Source organism: Bombus impatiens, unplaced genomic scaffold (genome assembly GCF_000188095.3).
Source record: "Bombus impatiens unplaced genomic scaffold, BIMP_2.2 scf_0317, whole genome shotgun sequence".
In the NCBI taxonomy this organism is placed as follows: domain Eukaryota; kingdom Metazoa; phylum Arthropoda; class Insecta; order Hymenoptera; family Apidae; genus Bombus; species Bombus impatiens.
Window position 1 is genome coordinate 2,928,861 of NT_176736.1, and position 19,434 is coordinate 2,948,294.

Consider the following 19,434-nt stretch of genomic DNA (forward strand, 5'->3'; position numbering starts at 1 on the left):
CGAGAAAGCGGCGGCTGACGTTCCTAAGCTTCTTCCAATTTTAGAATGTCAAAGCCATTCCCGGTTGTAACCCCGGTACGTGACTCTCGGAGGAGAGCCGGCTTCTCGTTCGCAGGATCATGTGCGTCTGCTTGGCGCACGCTGGTCCCGGGACACGTGCTTCGAACATCAATATACGCCGCGACGAAAACGCATACGAAGATCCAGAAAATAAGGGGGAGAAAGGAGAAAGAGGATCTATTCCTTGAAACGCAATAGTTCCACGTCGTTAGTCGGGTTACGCAGGCTCTCTCCTCCATTCGCCTGGATCGTTCGCGTGCTTCACCCTCCGCAAACTGAAAAGTGGAGCTAGTGCAGGGGGTCGCAGAGATTTATTTCCTTAACGGCAATTGATAACGCTTCATAACCTCGACCTAACGTATCTGAAGCCTATAATTCATTCGGAACCCCTTGAAAGCATTCTGGCTTCGATTGCCTTTTTCTTTTGTTATCTCACTTTCGTGAATCTTTCCTCGAAAGAGACGTAACTACTTTGAAACACCGTAGGCAATAAAACACTGTAGGCATTTTTATAAAATACACATGTATTTTTATGAAAAAGAATTGGAAAAGATTCGCGAAAGAGAAAGAGAGAAAGAAAATTCGTATGTAAACTCGAAGTACGTGTATTCCACTTTACTTTAACTCTGGTACAACTACTGGATATTCTATATTCCTTTCACTAACATTTTATTTTCGGTTCCTCTTTTCTCGTCGAAGTCTATGGAAAACTTTCAAATATCGTACCCGCAAACATACCTACACGTTCGTTGAATAATTTCAGAATCTTGGTTTTCTACCTTAGAGTTAACCATTTCGGCGAAAACTATCCTAAAACCTCTCACCAACCACCGGGGTGTAATTCGCAACAGTTTTCGCGTCTTATCGTGGCTTTCGACGAAAATCGAAGTTCCAAAGGGTGGTGGTTGCTACCCTCTCTCTTCCCTCTGTTCGACCATCCATATACTCACGTTCAGAGTTTCGCCACGGGATAATGGCACTTTATTTGCATGCACGATCAATTTCCCCTGTTGGAAGGGGCGCGGGAGGCGTAACGGCTACCGATTACATAATTTTCTTCGATATTAAAGCGAACCCACCCCCGTCGACGCGAGGTGGAATGGGGAGAGAATACAGCCTACGTCGAACGGTATCGCGTGCAACTTTGATGTGGTTCGGTCGATAGAATCGTCCAGCTAACGGGGGTTGTGTCTGGATCTATACGGACCAGTGGGCCACCCTTGACTAGCAGCAGCCGCCACCTCATTGTTGCGACTGTTTGGACCGCGAATCGGCCCTTCGACGATCGTCCTGCGGAGCGTCAATAATTAACCGGTCGCGTAATTAAAAGTAAATACGCGGAGGGGCTGTGGACCTTCGTCATTGGCGTGGAAAACTTGCTGGGTAAATAGCGGAGGGATGACGAGGGAATGAGGAGGCATTTTTCCTCGGGCTGGAAAACGATTATTAAACCGATGGCAAGCGACTGGAATTGTACAAGAGGTGGATGGTAAATTGGGTAAGAAGAAGAGAAGGTATTTGAGCGTGAGTTGCGAGAATCGAAGATCGCAATCCTCTTCTATAATAATTTATCGATTGTTATTCGTGAATTGACAGGTTGTAGATTACAGAATTGCATTGTACAAAATAGCTTTTAGAATTTTAAAATTTTAAACGAAGTAAAATTTGTTTTGTAAAACTTCACTGATAATTTTAGTTTATTCGTTTGAGAATTAAATTCTTTGACCCGTTTTTTTCTCTTAGTATCAATCGTTTATTAGTTATACTTCTTCATCGTTTCTGCATAAATATGGGTGTACTCATTCGCTATTGGAATTATTTTACTCTACATCAATTGTTCGACGACGCGCAACCGTTTAAAGGCTCGTGACGCCTTCGACATTCGCATTAATATACCTGAATCGATGAATATCGTTCTTAGAGCGGCGCTCAGCGCACGATCGCTCTGTTCTATTTTCCCAACATGGGACGAACGATTTGAATGGTATCTGATCGCGAACCGAGCTCTACGGCGGATATAAACGGCGCTCACAAACCGTGAAGAATCCATCTAAGAATGTCGCGCGACGAGTTAGGCGCGTTTTCTTCGCGGCTGGTCGTGCCTTACGCCTACTCGCCATATTTTATTTCGATTTTCGCACGTCGCCACCGCGGAACGGATCGGGGGTGGGTCTCGAACGTTTGGCGAATCGCTATTGTCCAATCGTGACGTCGAATTCTTTGTGCCACAAACATGCCACGTACAAACATAGAATTATAACATTTTCTCAAGACTATACCAGGTTTTATTAAAAGAACTAAGTATCAAGGAAAAAGTGAATTTTTAAGTTTGAACTTACCATGCTCGGTCAAGTGTGCGCCGCCCATCTTCGTGTTACCATCTGGAAAAGAAACAGGAGGCTGGTAGAATGGCACGATTATCAAAGCGTTTGCGGCGAATGGTGAGTAAAGATTAATTTATGATAAGTATATTCTCTATGCGAGGCAAGAAGCAGTAGTCATAAAGATAATTATAGTCTATAATTATTCAGCAATGATCGACTTCATAAAACAGAAAACATAAAACTACTTGAATATTCATTTTACTCGGTCGTTAATCAACTCTAATTACACACTGATCACCTTCAACTCACACTATAGAAAAATCCAGAACTCTGAATCCCCAAACAGACTTTCCAAACACCACAAAGTTTCACTTTACCGATAAAATGGAGTCCAGTTAAACTCGAATCACCGAACATTTATTATTCCTTATCCGATCTACGAAAAAAGCTTCTACTATCTTCTAAGCCATTCAGCCTACCCTCGATCCACCTTAAAGGTGATTAGCTTGTGTATTCTCGCGAACAAGGTATCTTTTTCACGTGGATGAGCCGATGTGGCGCCGAAGAGAGTCGTGACAAATGGGAAAGGATCTCGTGACTTACTGTTGCACATGCCGCCGGTGCAATTCGCCACGCTGATGTCCCTCCCTTGACAAGGTCGTCCACCGTGGCTGGGTGGTGGCTCGTCACAGGATCTTCTTCTTGTATGCGTACAGTCGGTGCCGCACACCGACCATGCCGACCATCTGGACCATCCTCCGTCCACCACTGTGTGTCCCCGGGAAAAGAAAAAAGAGGCGAACGGTTCGAAGGATCGTCTTTCTTTCGTGAGGTCGTTAAGGGGAACTCGGATCGCCGTTAAAGCGATGGGTAAAAAGCTACGTGGAAACGGGACAGCGAGACTCGTAACTCGTCCGTATCCCCACGAGCCTTTTTCGAAAGCCATACTCGTCAATTCGGTCGTGAGGACTTCGCTTCCTTTCCGTTTAATTGACTCGTACCGGCCCCGTGGAAAAAAGCAGTCTCTGTTCCGTATGCGTTCGATCTTTGGCTATGATTCGAGTAGTTCCGACGCGATACTTACAAATGATTCTTTTCCTCGAGGGAAATCTTTTTCCCTTTTCTAGCGTTTGCTTTTGAATAAGAATATTATATGGATATTATACGTGGACGTTTTCTGTCTTTCTTTCTTTCTTTTTTGTTTTTTAATTTAATGGTTGGCTTTTGAAGCGGATTTACGAGTATACACTTACCTAGAGCGTTGGTAAACTCCTCCAGAGTGCCGGCTATTCCGAAGCGAGCGTTAGACAGAAAGACGTATAGGTGCATTATCGAAAGCAGGACAGACAGTTAGTGAGAAACACGTGCGCACACATAAGCGACAGTCAATAGTATCAATAGACTTTCTAATTAACTCCCTGTCTCGCCATTCTCGCCTTTACCAAACAGAAAATACATATATGCATATCCATCTTCATTTTCCAATTACCTGCCATTTACATTCAAGAGCTCGACTCTTGTTCGAGGATAACACTCAAAACGAGTAACCATATCAAAATTCTGCCAGTGCAGCGTGTCAGCGCGAACCACGAGACAAGGGGTTAATATTTCACTCGTCGATCCTCCGCGACTCCCCGCCACGTTTCCCGTGGACGTTGCCCCCGACGATTTTCAATAGCACTCGACGCATGGCCGATCGTGCGTGCAGGTTTCTCCTTCGGGATGTCGCGAAGCATTTTCGAAAGGTGAATACAATTTAAGAGAGCTGAGAACCGCCTCCTGTTGAGACATCGGCGACATTCGAAGAGGGAAAGAGGGAAGCTCGTAAATCAAACGAGAGAGCCTCTCCTCTCCCTTGGCATCGGTAATATCGGTTTGTCGTGGTAGAACCTGCTTGCCCGACCGTCGCGTCGTTCCCGCGCAACACGACTCACAATCGAACGAAGAGGAAACGATGATCTCTTGCTCGCTCGTTCGCCACCGGATAGAAATAGACGCGTGGTAGGGACAACGTCGGCAAGAAATCTCTGTTCAGTCGCGGAACCGAACGGCGTATCGACGTTAACGAACCGTGATGCTTCCTTGAAAATCTCATTCTGTCCCGGCTGGATAATGAATTCACGGGACACTTACCGGGACAGGCGATGTTGCAGTCCATCTTCTGTTGAGACGGGCCCATGCAAGGCTGACCCCCGTTCATGGGGGCGGGATTCGTACATGTTCGAGTTCGTTTCTGGCCACCTTTCGCGCATCTCGAGTGACATTCGGACCATGCGGACCACGAGGACCATCCGCCCTTCACTGTAACCAAATTTTTATGGATATTTTAATTTTGGTTTCGTTTAGTATCTTGGAAAGAGTAGAAAATGCAGATAGAGTTGAATTATAGCATTCTTGATCCATTGAGTTGAAACTCCGATTTTTGTATCTATTATATATTATAGTATTATAGTAAAAATAGCTATTTTGCTTTGTTACTTCAACAGATGAACAAGATCGTCAGCAATCTGTGTTTCATCGTCAAATTTCTTCGAGAAGAGTTTTTATTTTTACAATGAAATAATTATAAAAATAAATATTCAGGAAACAATTTTCAAAAATCAAGAATACTAAAATGTTTTATCTACCGAAAATTAAAAAATACTTTTCGCCTATGGGGAGTTAATAGAAGTTCAGTCATTTACGTCTAATTACATCACGTATTCCTTTGAAATGTAATATGGAAACAAATCACGAGAAGTAACGTGCAATTATATGCCATCAAAGCAAACTTACCATAAACTGTCAGGCTGACAGGCTCGCTAAGCCTCTTGGCCGCGATATTCTCCGCGACACAAGTGTAATTCGCCTGATGGCTTAGCTTCGCTTGGCCAACCAGAAGGTGTCCCTCGCTAGACACTAAAAGCGTGTCCGACTCCGTGTCGACGGGGACGTTATTTCTTAGCCAGTACACCCTCGGTGGTGGCACTCCCACAGGAGGAAGACACCTGAGTTCGGTGCTCTGGCCTGCTTCCACCGATACCGAGTACGGCGGAGATTCAAATTGCTTCTTCAGGTCTGAGAAAATGGGATTTATGGCTGTTAGAAACATGATACAAACGGAGGTTCTTTGAGAAAAAGTAATAGTAGATATTTGGTGGATTCGACACATGGAAATAGAAAGAAAAATTATTACATTAGAGACAGTACATAACGATAAAGAGATCTTGGAAATTAAAGAAAATATATATACAATCTGTTGAAGAAAAAACTATGAAATTCGATGTTATGAAATTTGAAAGTGACTAGAAGTGGAAAGAAAAGTTATCATAAAGATTATAATGATAAAACAATGCTGTAAGTCAAAGGAAACTTTTGTGCAATTCGTTGAATGTACCGACGAATTCGAAAGATAAAAATAGCAAAGACCGTTAAATTGGCGATAAAGAAATATTGCGAATTTACAGAAAATTTCCGTGCAACGCTTTACCTACAAAACACGAGTATTGGTAAATGTGTGCAATTGTCCTTAATCACGCTGATAACAAGACTAGTGGGTCGAGGAGGAGCTCTAGTGATTTATCTACGGCATTTTCGCGGAGCAAAAGTTTTTGTCCGAACGACAGTTACGTAAGCGCAAAGTACCGAACAAACGGTCCTTTCCTAAATTGATTCTCTTAGAAACTTCATGGTTGCCGGTCATTGTGTTGCCTCGCATTAAGGGTCGGAATTAAATAATGACCTCGCTTAGGAGAATCAAGATAATTACGAGGGGCCAGAAGTAAGACGAAAGTCGTGGCTGTCCCGACAGCGGAGCAAACAACTGTCCACAGCCGAATATTTATCGGCGAAGTTCTTGGAAGAATTGAGATGTCTCGCGTTACATTAAACCTTCTGTGCAACTCAAACTAACTAGTCTACGCTCGACTAATTTTATAATTCATCGGTATATTCAATAACCAGAATGCCAGAAATTGTTTTAGATTGCCGAGAAAGCTGTCTTTCAATTCGTGACTTACAAAAACACAGAAAGTCAATCTTACGAGACGTTTGAAAAATTAATATTATTCCAATTAATATTAAACTAATATTCATTTTGACAATACGATCGGACAATATTATTTTCGCACTTACAAGCAACATCGACAGTCGCAGGCTGACTTTTAATCTGCCCGGAACCAGACCATGCGATACATTCGCATTTGAACTTGTCTCTGCCAAAATATTCCTCGATGTGGTCTCTGGTTACGTTCAATTCGCAGTCGACTATTCTAGTGCCGGTGTGAGGGTCTACGAAATCCTGTTGCTGCGAATCTTCCGCCCTCGCGTCGTTGCACCGGAAGTAGATCTGCAACGCGTGTGCGGCCTTGCAATGTAACGTGGCCGGTTTGTTCTTCACCACAAACGAATCGACTGGTTCGGTGAGAAAGACGGGCAGATGGCCTCCTGCCTCGGAAATTAGTTCCGTGTCGGTGGCTATTGTCGCTGAAGGTACGTCGTCTTCTTCCAGGAGATAGGAATCTTCGTCTTCCGCGGCGTCCTCGCCTTCTGGAACAAAATCAAGCTTGTATTAAATAATCTTTGCATTTTCTCTTTGGCAAATATTGCATTAGACAAAGTTTTAGGACATATGTATGTGCCAAAAATGATCTTCGACTATTGCTTACAATTTTGTGCGTATTTAATGTTTCTGTATTGTACTTTATAATACGGTTTCATCGACGCCACGTTTCTTTCGAAAGAAAAAATTGTCGAACTATCGATGAACCTTAACATCCTTGTCGGCATATGACTCTGAAAATCAAACTTTCTCATCGTAATACCGCTTTTGCTTGTATTATTGAAGCAATAAGCGCCTATCGCAATGCGATAATAAATATAATATGCACATATATAGTACAATCTTCGCATGATTTCACATCAAATTAAAACCAGCCGGACGATAATCTCGAATCTGGTGGACAAATCAAAACGAACGTCGCTGGTTATTATCAGTTCCTGATAAATTCATAGAATTGGATTATCGTCATTAACATGTGGCAGAAATCGGAGCGCGGATGGGGGTACCGGCAATCAGGCAGGATCAGGCTGGGAGCGCAGTCAGTCATTTGAATTCTAAATACACGAACCCATCCCTTCTCTACCCTCCGTAATCGTAATTTACGATCGAGTTATTAATTCGCGCGGACGTTATTCACCGCCCCCGGGGATTGTTCCATCGGAATCGTGAAAATTCTATATTTGCTTGTCAACAATAGCCAACGCTGGTTACCATCCCCTTGTAAATCCTGACGCCGGCCCATTACTGCCAGGCGTCTCGCTCGCCGGAACGTCCTGTTCGCGAACAATCGGCCCGTTTTGCACGCTCGCTCGCTCGCGAGAGGCTGCAGTAATGAATTTTCGGATTTACGCGGCGCACCGGTGCACAAGTCCGATGCATTTCCCGCCAACCAGCGGTTAGACCTTTATCCCCGTGCGACATTTGGCCGAGGGCCACAATTTTCATCGCGATAATCGTCCTCGTTCTCGTATATCGACTTCTCCGTCTCGCACCGCTTCCCAAAAGAAGGGGAAACGGAAAAATGAAATTGCCACTCGTGCAGCGGGATTGTGATGGAAACCGATATTGCAAAAACTTGTGTGCCTTTCTTCGGAGAAGAGCTTTATATCGGGCGTATTTCGTTTTATTAAGGAAATGTTCTGAAAGTGTAAAACTGCATCGAATACGTTTAGGACACACAATTAATTATTCAAGAGTGACTACTTGTTACGATTTTTATTAGGTGAAAGGAATTTCCATGTTCCATTTCTTGAGTTGATAAAAATATAAATTTGCATAAACATGCACTATTTAAAAAAGTAGATCTTGAAATGTCCAAGAAGTTCTCACGAGTCATAAAAATGTTGTTACTCACATATACAATGTAATTCTCTTTGGGCTATATATTTTATAGGAATAAAGTATTTTCATATCTCTAAAAATGACGGTGGTAATCAAAGCGGGCAGAGTTATCAACTCACTTTCTTTTATCTTATTTACGCTGTCTATAACGATTCGTATTATCTTCCCGAGGATTCTACAAGTATATCAGCGTCAATCATGCGAAACTTGAATATCAGCGACAAGATCCGCGTGCACATCGGACGGACATCGTGATCGACAGACTTTACAATCGGACGTCGCAGCCTTTTATCGTTGTCCTTGCTCGTTATTTTTCACGCGTTTCACGGAAAGCAGCCGGTCATCCGAATGAATTGGGAAAATACGAGGAAACAAAAATTCGCCTCTCACGCTGAAAAAAATTGTCAGAATTTATATTCGATGGCGGGCAGATACCTTCGATATCCGGCCCGCGGAGATGGGAATCGCACAACGAGCAAATGAGAAGCGCCGGCGGACGAATGAACGAACGAACTAAAAGAGGAAAAAAGACACGCTGACACGCATATGTATATATCGGTGAGAGAACGAGAAATGGTGGAGGAGGGGCAAGCAAAAATTTTCGGCGACGTGACGTACCGTGGTGAATCGAAGCGCAACTAAAAGAGAATTTTCATCGGTTTTCGATAATGGATCTCGATCGATTGGCCGATAGGGTAGAATCGTAGTACGGCCAGTTTTTCCCCGAATCAGTTCGTACAAGAGTCGTCGTTAGCCACTTTGGACGACCACGACCGTGCCATATCGACACCACGCTGGCAACGTCGATTTTCTGTGGGTTTAGGTCGATTAAAACGAATATCCTGCACCATGGGATTCGTCCATCCACGATGTTTTCTTTTCACGCCTGCGCTTCTTTCTCTATTATCCCCTTTTTCGTCTTTTACGAATACACCAGGTTGTCGAACGTGGACATTGTGTCGATAAAAGTACGGATCGAGAATTTCCTAATCACAAAGTACCACGGATCATCATGAGAAAATTGAACATCTACGATTTTTTTTATATCATTTCATAAGATTTTCATTGTGATTGTTCGTAGTATAATAGGGAATCACGTTCAGATAAGTAGATTCAATCGGCATTTAATCAAACGCTAATTAAGGCTTCGTTCGAATAAGTGGACTTCGTTTAAACAGAATTTTTTTTCTAATTATGAAAGACGTAAAAGTTTACTTCGTCTACCTGAATTGTTATAAGCCATGTGCTTTCGTGTAATGGTATTTCCTATAACGCTAGACGTATTATACGAGCATCCATTGTATCGCATTCACTAAAAAATGTGCTTCGCTTCGTTCTCTTCCTTTCATTATTACAGTACTCTGATGAAGCGGCGATTTCCACGGAGTCGATTAAAACAAACGACCATCTACACGACTATCCATCAATCCACGGTGTTTTCTTTTCGCGCCTTCGGCTTCCTCTCTCTTTTCAGTTAGCTCAGTCAAAGCCCCGTTCTCTTTGTGTGCACACGTTCGCAAACACGCGATCCGTGGAATCGAGTGTAGTACCAACGAGAAAAAGAGAAAGAAAGAGAAACATGGAAGGAAAAGAAGACCCAGAGGACTCAATCGAGCGAGGCCAGGAGGAGACACGAACAGTCGGCGAAAGAGGATTTCCATCGATTTCCGATAATTCCGCTGATCGGTTGGCCGATAAAGTTCCGCGGAATCGTTTCCCCGTCTAATTCCTCGGGACGAGTTCGTATAAATTCCGACTGGCCATTTTCGCGCACAACCGGATCTCTTTTCCCTCTTCAATGTGTCTTTGATTGCTCGTACACGCTCACCCAGTACCACGCTAATTCACGCGCGCCACCCCTCCCCTCTTTTCGTTGCAACCCCCGCGGCTGATTTTTTTTTCTCCTCGACATCGCGAGAGGCTACGAGAGAGGAAAAAATAGAGTAACCGGATGAGCGCTTAATCGAGCGATATAACGCGCGCACGAGCTCGAGAAAAAGAGAAACTCGGCTCGATCGAGGGACCGAACGGGGTGAAACAGAGCTGTTTTGCGCGTTTTGCTTCCTTTGTGTGGATTATTCCTACAGTCCCCCTTGGTTATTTAGCCGCGGATAGTAATTCTTTGATAGATGAGGTTTTAAGCTTCCGACGTGGATTCAAAGGAGAGTCAGGATAAGCTTCTGCAGTTTAAATTACCGATCTAGACGTGAAACTCTTTTCGCGGGTACGATTCAGAGGCTGTTCCTGCTAGAAAGTTAACGAAGCCTCGTGTTTCGGAGACTGTAATGAATTTTCCGAATGTGGGACGATATCTCTTCTATAATTGTCCACATTAAGTTGCTATATGCGCGTGTTATCTAATTTCATCGCTAGGGTTCTGAGATTACTGGAAGACGTTTAGAAGATTCTTGTAATTATTCACAGCAGATAACATTCAACGCGCGTTTGACTTTCTTTTATCAATTTCTTAAATCTTTCTTCGTCGACGAACATTTCTTAAAGATGAGAATTCTCTGTTCCATAAATGACTTTGATTCTTTAACCTATCCTTTTTAAGGACCTATGGTTTCATATATTGCAACCTAATATCTCGATCGTCTCTACGATATGCATAAACGTTAACGTAACCCGACACACACCAACCTAAAAACGTTATCCCATAGGATCTACAGCAAGGAGAACAAGGTTTCGAACACCTACCCCGAAACCTCCAACATCGACCCTGCCTCCACCACCGAGGCTGGAACCTGGGTTAATCTCCGATCTATCACCGAATCAGCCGCACCTACCGAACAAGCCGACCTCCGTCGAAATCTCTTTCCATCGCGCCACGGTAATTGCTTGTGGCAAATACCCCCTAAACAACCCACCCCCGCATCTACGAGGGAACAACAGGGACGAAAAAGGAGCAAGAGTTCCGGGGTTGCGAACTTAATTGAGCAACGTCACGCGACACGCGAGCCGTGCGTTCTACGGAAAAACCGAGCTCATCGGTTTCCGATAATTCGGAACGGAACGGTGTAATCCGGTCCCGCCATCGAATAGCCACCACGAGATCTGCACGAGGCCCCTCGTTAGCCAGTGTAGCTGGATAGTTAGTCGTGTCCCTTGCCTGGATACAAGAGCTCCCTCTGTGCTTACAGGGTGATTCTAAAATTGCGATACACACAGCTGAAAACGACGTGGTTCGTCGCGTAGAAATACAGAATAAATATGATTTATTAATATAACGATATATATATAATGTTGCACATAAAATCCAATCAAAATTTAATTATATTAAATGATATAAAGATTTAATAATAATTTAACGACACGAAATAATATAAACATTTAATAATGACATAATAAAATATCGTATAATTTGCTTATTCTGTATAACGTTTTTAATATTGGCTGCATTTCAACATTCACGATATATTGACGCATTTCAACAAAAGTTTGTTCATGCAATGACTCGTTTTCGAGAAAGTAGTATTTGAACATATTTAGTTTATCCGTATATTTGAGAAATCTTTAAACATCCAAATGAGACGAACATGACACTTGCAAACGAATTTCTACTAACATTATACACGACACATTTCAAAACCCAATTTTCCTGCAAACGAAGCGTCGTACGAATACATTTTATCCGATATCTTGTTTAATCTATTGGGTTGACAACTAAGTGATTGCGGATCTTGTCATTAGGTGGTATTGACAAAATCCGCAATCATTTAGTTGCCAAGTAAAAATTTCTTAAAATTAAATCTTTTTGTAGCATATTATTTTGAGGATTATTTCCTCTGTCAAACTTGGAATATGGAAATAACGAAATAATTAGTTATTTGAAATTTGAACTATTTCAAACGAGTCGATAATATATTCTTCTTCTCAAATAACAATATTAGGAAGGAAAGTCGGAAATAAATTATTTCGAACAGTTATTTCTTATCTTCATTTCGAATAAAGTTTGTCCACATTTTTTTACGTAAAGAATCACATCCTTCAGATTTTCACGTACCACGATTTCAAAATCACCCTGTATATGTGTTTCTGTGTGTATGCATCTACACATGCATATATATAGGGGAAATCTCGCGTGGTCACTATATAGGTTGACCACGTATTACGCCGGGCAGACACACGAACGCTAGCGTGTACAGTTTCAACGTGTACCTACGGCTGAGGGGCCACACATGACGCCTCTTAATTAACAAAGGTACCTGCAACACGGTTGGCTCTTGCCGGCTATGCGAGTCAATGGAACATACGCGCTATTGGGGAAGAGGCGGACGATGTAGATTAGAGAACGTGCTTCGCCAGAGATGGGGAAGATTCGAAGGAAGTGGAGACCGATGGGGAGAGAGATTCTGGATGGGACGCGATACGGCGCGGGAGATTTTGAGATGTGTATTTTTGTTTCAACTACGGATATGGAGAATAGATTTGTGGTTAGGTGAGGCGAGAGGTGTATGCAGGGTGTTAGGACTAGGTTATTTATGGCGGTGAAAGTGGCGAACAATGAGAACTTGAACGACGACGACTCTATTTCGAGTCGGCGGCTGGTCAATGTCTTCCGTCCTTGGAAACGAGTTTCATTCATATGGCGCTTGGTACTTTGGAAAAGAATATTCTCTAGGCTTTCAGGCAGTTCATTAATTGTCAATATATCCTCTTATGCTCGAGTTAAAGCCGTTGAAAAATGGAGAGATACAACAGAGAAACGGGGCTGAGAAACTTCTTAAAAGAGTGGGCTGGTGTAAGGATATTGATTTATGAGTATGGATTATATGACTGTCATGACGGTTACTAAACAGCGACATTAAATTTTACAATGACGGCTATAAAAGCGATCGGTGACCAATGATACCAGGATTAAAGAATTTCAATTACATAAACAAATAATACCGGTCACACTACCAGTATCAGTGTACTAAATGCACTAAAATGTACTAAATGCAATATACAAAACGCGCCTGAACAACTTTACTTCTTAATACGTTGCATGTTATATATACCTTACTAATGCGTCAGTACTTCAACACACTGAATTTAGTAAACTTCTAAAACCAGAGTTTTATTTGCTTATGAGATAAGACCATGATTCATAATTTTCTGTAACCCGAAGACATATAGGCATGTGACTTCCAATTTACATGACATTAAGAAGAATCAACAAGAACGTGAACATCTTGAGAAGATTCGGTAAAATCTTCCTTAATCTCCTACGCGATACCAAAATACACAAATCGAATGGGAAGATGAAATAGGTGAGAGGGGAAAGATTGGAAGAGAAGCAAAATGGAAAGAACGAAGGCCAGTTGAAGCGAGAAGAGAAGAAAGACGGACGAAGGAAGAGACAAGAGCTTCCTTGTTTTCTCGCGTCACGTGCCTTGTTATTTTAGCAGGCCGAACGTCGGCCAAAGAGTAACGCTTCGTGCTCCGGGCTTCATTGACCCCGCCGCTTGACTCTTCCGCCTCTTCCGTAGCTACGCGTATATACAGCATATCTCCCGTGAGCGGCGCATCTAACGATGCCTCGAAATCAAGGTGCTCGCCCTGGCGACCCTCGTTGACACCTTGACACCGCGTCACAGCTGAAGGGTGCTAATTTGCGGGGAAGAAGGCCGAGGGAGAGAATTGAATTTCCAGGAAGTCCGATTCCGTAGAAGTACCCGATCCTCGCGTGATCGGCCTTATTACACGTTGAATGTAACAGGCTAGACTCTTTGTTACCTCGTTTTTCTTTTCTGAACAGTGAGAGAAAGGGGAAATTGTCGCGATGAATTTTGTAATGTGGCGATAATCGTAACGCTGTTGATTTTACGTGATTGTTGTTTTACCTTGTAGGGGGTTGTTGAATACGTTATGATTTTAGATTTTACTTATTTAAGTCTGGAATTATTAATCTGTCTGCTATATAATTTTGTTTAAAATAATATAATGAATAGGCATGAATGGTAGCGGGCGTGTAAATAGGGAAATGCTCATTCATAAATTCAATTTAGTGTATTCCTTTATGTATAATACAGGATTCAAAATTACATAATATTCCATCAGAAACACGATACAACATGGATACAGTTACGATAATAAATGCAATATTAATGTATCAAAATATGAAAAAATCATGCAATGAGGGAATGGCGTAGATGTGCTGTGCCCTGGCAATATAAAAATGTATTACAAAACAAGAGGTCATACTATTCAACTCCATGTAAGTGAATGTTATTGTACTTCGATATCCCGATACATCAGAAGAATTTCAGTCATGAAAGACAGTATATCTCGACGTCTCACGTTATAAAAATTAATCGATTAATACGAACTTTCATATTGTCGAAAAAAACATTCAGATAAACAAAATGCTGCTCTTTCAATAAGTGAATGTTTTCATTAGTCACTCTAGGGTGGACGATTGAAAAGGGAAGCGTTTTCAAGAGCGACTTCTATTCTCGGATTATCCGAAACGACACTTATTCCAGTCTAGAGAAGTCAACGCCAGGTGCGAGCCAAATATTTTGAGCGACTTTCGGCGAAAGGTGGCGAAAGGTAGTCGTTGAAGAATTAACGTTTCCCATGAATCGGTCCCTTGGAGAAAAAGGACTACTTCCGGCCTGGAGGGTGTACTGAAATATACAATAAGACGGCGCCTGACCGCCTCGAGTTGCTATTGTGTTCCAGGCCATTCACGGTTCACGACCTTCGGGTCCAAATAATGCCAGTCAAGTCTCTACGAGTCGGGTTCCCTGCTCCCAGGGAATTTATTCTATCGTCATTCCGGTTAACGAGAGATATACATACGTCAACCACGAGTGGTCCTCTCGTCTGTTTCGTATCTCGATCGATCTTTATCGTAACGGACAAGCTGGTACGTAGATCGATACCAGGCCAAATGGAAGACAGAGAAACAAACGAAGGAGGAACCGATAAAGAGGAGGAGGATCTTTCTCTTTGATCGTTGGAGAACGATCGACACCGAGATGAAATCAGGTTGAACCTTCCTCGATTCGTTCCATTTGGACAGCCGCGCATTATCTTTGAACGGTGCGCGACAACAGCCCCGCATTGTATTCGGAATCAGAAGTCAGAGGTCAGAGTTAAAGGGCGGTCAGTGTACCCGGAGGATAGAGACTTCTCAGGTGGCTGGACGATCCAGAGCGACGACAGTGTCTTTCCGACTGTTGCGAAAAACGTTTTACATGAAAACGGAGATTAGGAAATCTTAGCTAACACGTATCTTATAATACCTGAAATTTATTAATTAAAAGCTTCACAAACGGCGACTTAGGAATTACATTCCACAGACACGTGATACGTCAAATTTCATCTCCTATTGTCGTACAATTTACATCTTGATTCTACACATAATCCTAGTTATAAAATTTTGACTATGATTTACAAACTAAATTCCACACCAACGTAATATATAAAATTTTGTTTCTTATTACAATTTATATCTTATAGTATATCTCGTTACATAATAATTACATAACATGGTTCAGTAAACAAAATTAACTATCTTTAAAATATAAGCTAAGGATTACAAGTGTAATATAGAAAATTTAATTCCCCGTTACGATTTATCCCCCTACTCCAGTGAACATTACCCACAGTTCGATCCCACGCTGTAACAAACCTACATCCTGCGAATCAACCTATTAACGATGCGCGTGATCGCTTAACTCAATCCGTTATCGAGTTTCATCCATCACGCGTATACCGATTGTTTTAAGCGGCACGAAACTTGTCGTCGCGGATCGGCCTGCTCGCGAACGACAGAAAATTAAACGAATGGAACGGGTGGAAAAACGCGCGAACGCTGACGAAAGGGTGAATATTAAACGGAGGCCTCCGGAAGAGGCGGCGAATCGTAAAAAGCGTAGGGCGATGATGCGCATTACACGAGTCGATTGCAGCCACGGCAGCAAGGCTCACGTTAAGGCGTGTAATTAACCGAGTAACAGAATCAGATACGACTGCTTGGTTGCGTGAACGCCTCCCGCGGCGCCTTCTTTCCTCCTGCTATCGATAACCACCGCCCTCAAAACGACGTCACGTCGATTCTCGCCCGTTGCCCATTGTACTTCATCCGTGATACCCGTCGAACTGGAACAAAATTTCACGTCCCGCGCTTTTTGCGGATTCATCGTTCCATTTGCCAGACACAATGGAGCTCGTGTACCGATTTGCATTGAAATTGCGAGCCACGAAGATTCGAATCTCTGACGAGGCGGGACCGAACGCAGGAAAACTAGCGCGCGCCGTGCCTCCCCTCGATATCGTTCGATTCTGGTTGGCGACTCTTCGTACCTTGTTTCAAAAATTCGTTGCGTTTGATTTATCTTTCTTCCTTTTTCGCTGGATGGTAATCGCAACGAGTTACTTTAGATTAAAATGATTAAAATGAGATTGGAAGTATGGGAGAATTTTTAAGTTAATAAATAGCAATGATTGGCATATTCAAGAACCTACTACGAAGACTCATTATTGGATTGTATAGAATTGTATTTTGAGACGAAGATGTACGAAAAAACAAGTATGGCAAATTGATATGATTAAAGTTATCGGGAATTTGGTGAACGAAGATAATGACGATTTTGGCAACTTTGGTATGAAAATTGATTACATAATTTGATCTTATGGTATATACATATAATTTGCTCTTCGCGAATCTATTATTGGAATTATATAATCAAAGATACAATTAAGAAGAGTTAAATGAAAATACATATGGAATTTTCGAACTGAAGCGGCTAGAAACATAAGCAAACATTAATATGAACTTTCCAAAGACTTCTTAAGAAAGCGGATTTACAATTCGAACCTCCACAAGTATATTTCACACACACAAAAAAAAAAAAAAGAAAAAGAAAAACGTCCATAGGCCAGTGTCGAAAGATGCAATTAAGAAACAACGAACATATCCGGTTTTCGAACCGATGTGTCCGAGAGCATCGAGAAATTTCGCAACGCGACTGCCGGACCAACACTTGACTAACCACCTTCGAAGATATCGAGAGTTCACGGGACGAGGGAACGCGCGAAAATATCGTCGTGTTGTAATTCGATCGGCCGATATTTCACGATCTGCCGGTCTGTAGTTTGCGTTTTACCCAGGCCACTCTTTTACCCGGCGGTTCTCCGCGATTTCAACAATAATCGCGGCGCTCGTGCTTGCACAACTGCCGGGGCCTCCTCTCGGCGCACCACTCTCTCGTTTGATTTACGATAATTAAAGCTGACCCGACCTTTCGTCGCTGCGAGTAAAAGAATGACAGAAACGGAGAAAGGCATACACCACGAGCGCAAGAAAGACCGCGGTATATACTCGGTCGGGCAGTGTGCCGATGAGAGACCACGAGAGATTAAAGAGTTTTTCTCCCTTCTCTCTCGCCTAACTAACTTCACCGTGTATTTTTTTATTCTCTTTCGCATTCGACTCTACCACTCTTCCCCTTCCCCTTCATCTTCCTCCTCCGCGGCTGCGAGGCCGAGAACGGGCCCCATTCCGACGTGGAACCAACCGGGTAATTGCTCGGTCGAGCCAACCCGCCAACCAGCATTCGCGTTGGCTTTTGCATTTTTGCTCCGGGCGATTTCGCGAGATCCACACGACCTCCCACTATCTTCAAACAGTTTACAGTTTCCTCTCTTTATCTTTCCTTCTCTCGTTCTCCATCTATCCATCTCTGTTTTTGTGGTCAGCTACGTGATCGAAGGTCGTATCGCGGGACCTGATCGCGATTTACTTATGATACTTATCGCTCGGAAACGGGCCCACGCCAGCACGAGGATGAGTAATAGGTTCTCACGAAGGGCGAAATCCCGCGGATGGTACTGTTACCCAGAGGTGAACCCGTGCTAGATAGAATGGGGTCGAAGAATCCGAAATCAGCAGCGTGACGTGACCTTTACGAGAGCACAGAAAGAGCATCGGCGTATGGAGAATTTATTAGTCGTAAATCTGAAGATTCGTCGACGCGATCCGCTCTCGCCTTCCGCTTTCTCGCACGCCGGAATAAACATTTTTCCAAGGCAGGGAAGCTTCGTATTTTCTCCGCTCGTAATTCTTCTTTCGCTACCGGATACGAGCGAAACCTGGCTGGCTTCGCGAGCTCGAAAACCAGACACGTTCGATAGCTTTTACCGGGGTCTCGGTGGATATCTATCTTCTGGAAAACGGTACTCGTTATTTTGATGCATGTTATCTGCAGGCTGGACGACAAGCTTGGTGAACTTGTTACGGGGATAATGCAGTGGAAACGATCGACTTTTTTTATTTATTCCCTTCGTACGAACTGATTATTATTACAAACTTATTATTATTAGGAAATAATTATTTTTCCAAATGTTTTGTAGTAACAATTAATCAATCAGCTCTTCTTCTTTTTTATTGAATTTTGTTTCTCATTTTGTTGATACGAACAAATAATTGCGATATCATTTATTAAAAGAGTTTTTAAATGTTTCCTAATTATTCACTTATTAGTATTCACTTTGTGTTACTAGTATACGCTAGTATCATCTTCGTCTTCTTTTCTTCTCCTTTGATTCTTCTATTGCTTTTTCCCAGGTTTCTTCCAATATTTATACCGCTAATTTCCATCACAGTACAACTCTTTCATGTTATGCTAACGAAGCTCATTTCCACGCCGTTAAGTAGAATTTTAACCTACTAATTACCAGCTTACTTCCCCTGAACCTTTTTCATTTCTCTAAGCAAACTTCTAGTCTTTATCGTGCCAATTCATATTGCAAAGAATATAAAATATCTACACTGTATCGACAAATTCAATCCTACTGACTGACTTACTTCCTGTGTTTTGTTATTCCTTCAAGCAAATTTCCAACATTCATCACGCCAATTTGTACCACAGACGGTATAAATTTTCTACGATTTATGAAAGCTCATTTAGTCAATTCCACTGTGTTAGACTAATCATATGACTCATCTGAAACCAAGAAACTTCCCGCCTTATTCTCGACTATTCGAACATTTAAATTCTCAAAGTTCGCAGGAGGCTGAAAAATTGAAGACGCCACGAAATAGACGCGACACGAAGTTACAAACAAAGTGATTTGCGGTCTTAAACGTGAGAACGACGCACGGCGTCGACCTGCCCGCGGCCCGTTAATTATTAACGCGGCTAATATTTTCCTCGGCGCGCCGGAACGTCGGCC

At 42.6% G+C, this 19,434-nt stretch overlaps 1 protein-coding gene across 4 annotated transcripts in view; it reads right to left on the reverse strand.

Moving 5' to 3' along the window:
* LOC100744414 (netrin receptor UNC5C) overlaps positions 1–19,434 on the reverse strand; it is a 47,310-nt gene that overhangs the window by 8,133 nt on the left and 19,743 nt on the right. Inside the window, exons 3-8 of one of the 4 annotated variants that reach the window (XM_024367220.2) lie at positions 6,498–6,908; positions 5,160–5,441; positions 4,518–4,685; positions 3,638–3,670; positions 2,988–3,152; positions 2,400–2,441 (exon numbers count right to left, since the gene is read on the reverse strand). In XM_024367220.2, coding sequence (XP_024222988.1) covers positions 2,400–2,441; positions 2,988–3,152; positions 3,638–3,670; positions 4,518–4,685; positions 5,160–5,441; positions 6,498–6,908 — 1,101 coding nt within the window. Of the gene's footprint in view, positions 1–2,399; positions 2,442–2,987; positions 3,153–3,637; positions 3,671–4,517; positions 4,686–5,159; positions 5,442–6,497; positions 6,912–19,434 lie in introns of all 4 variants that reach the window. The other 3 variants (XM_012385093.3, XM_024367221.2, XM_024367222.2) reach the window with 3 other exon arrangements.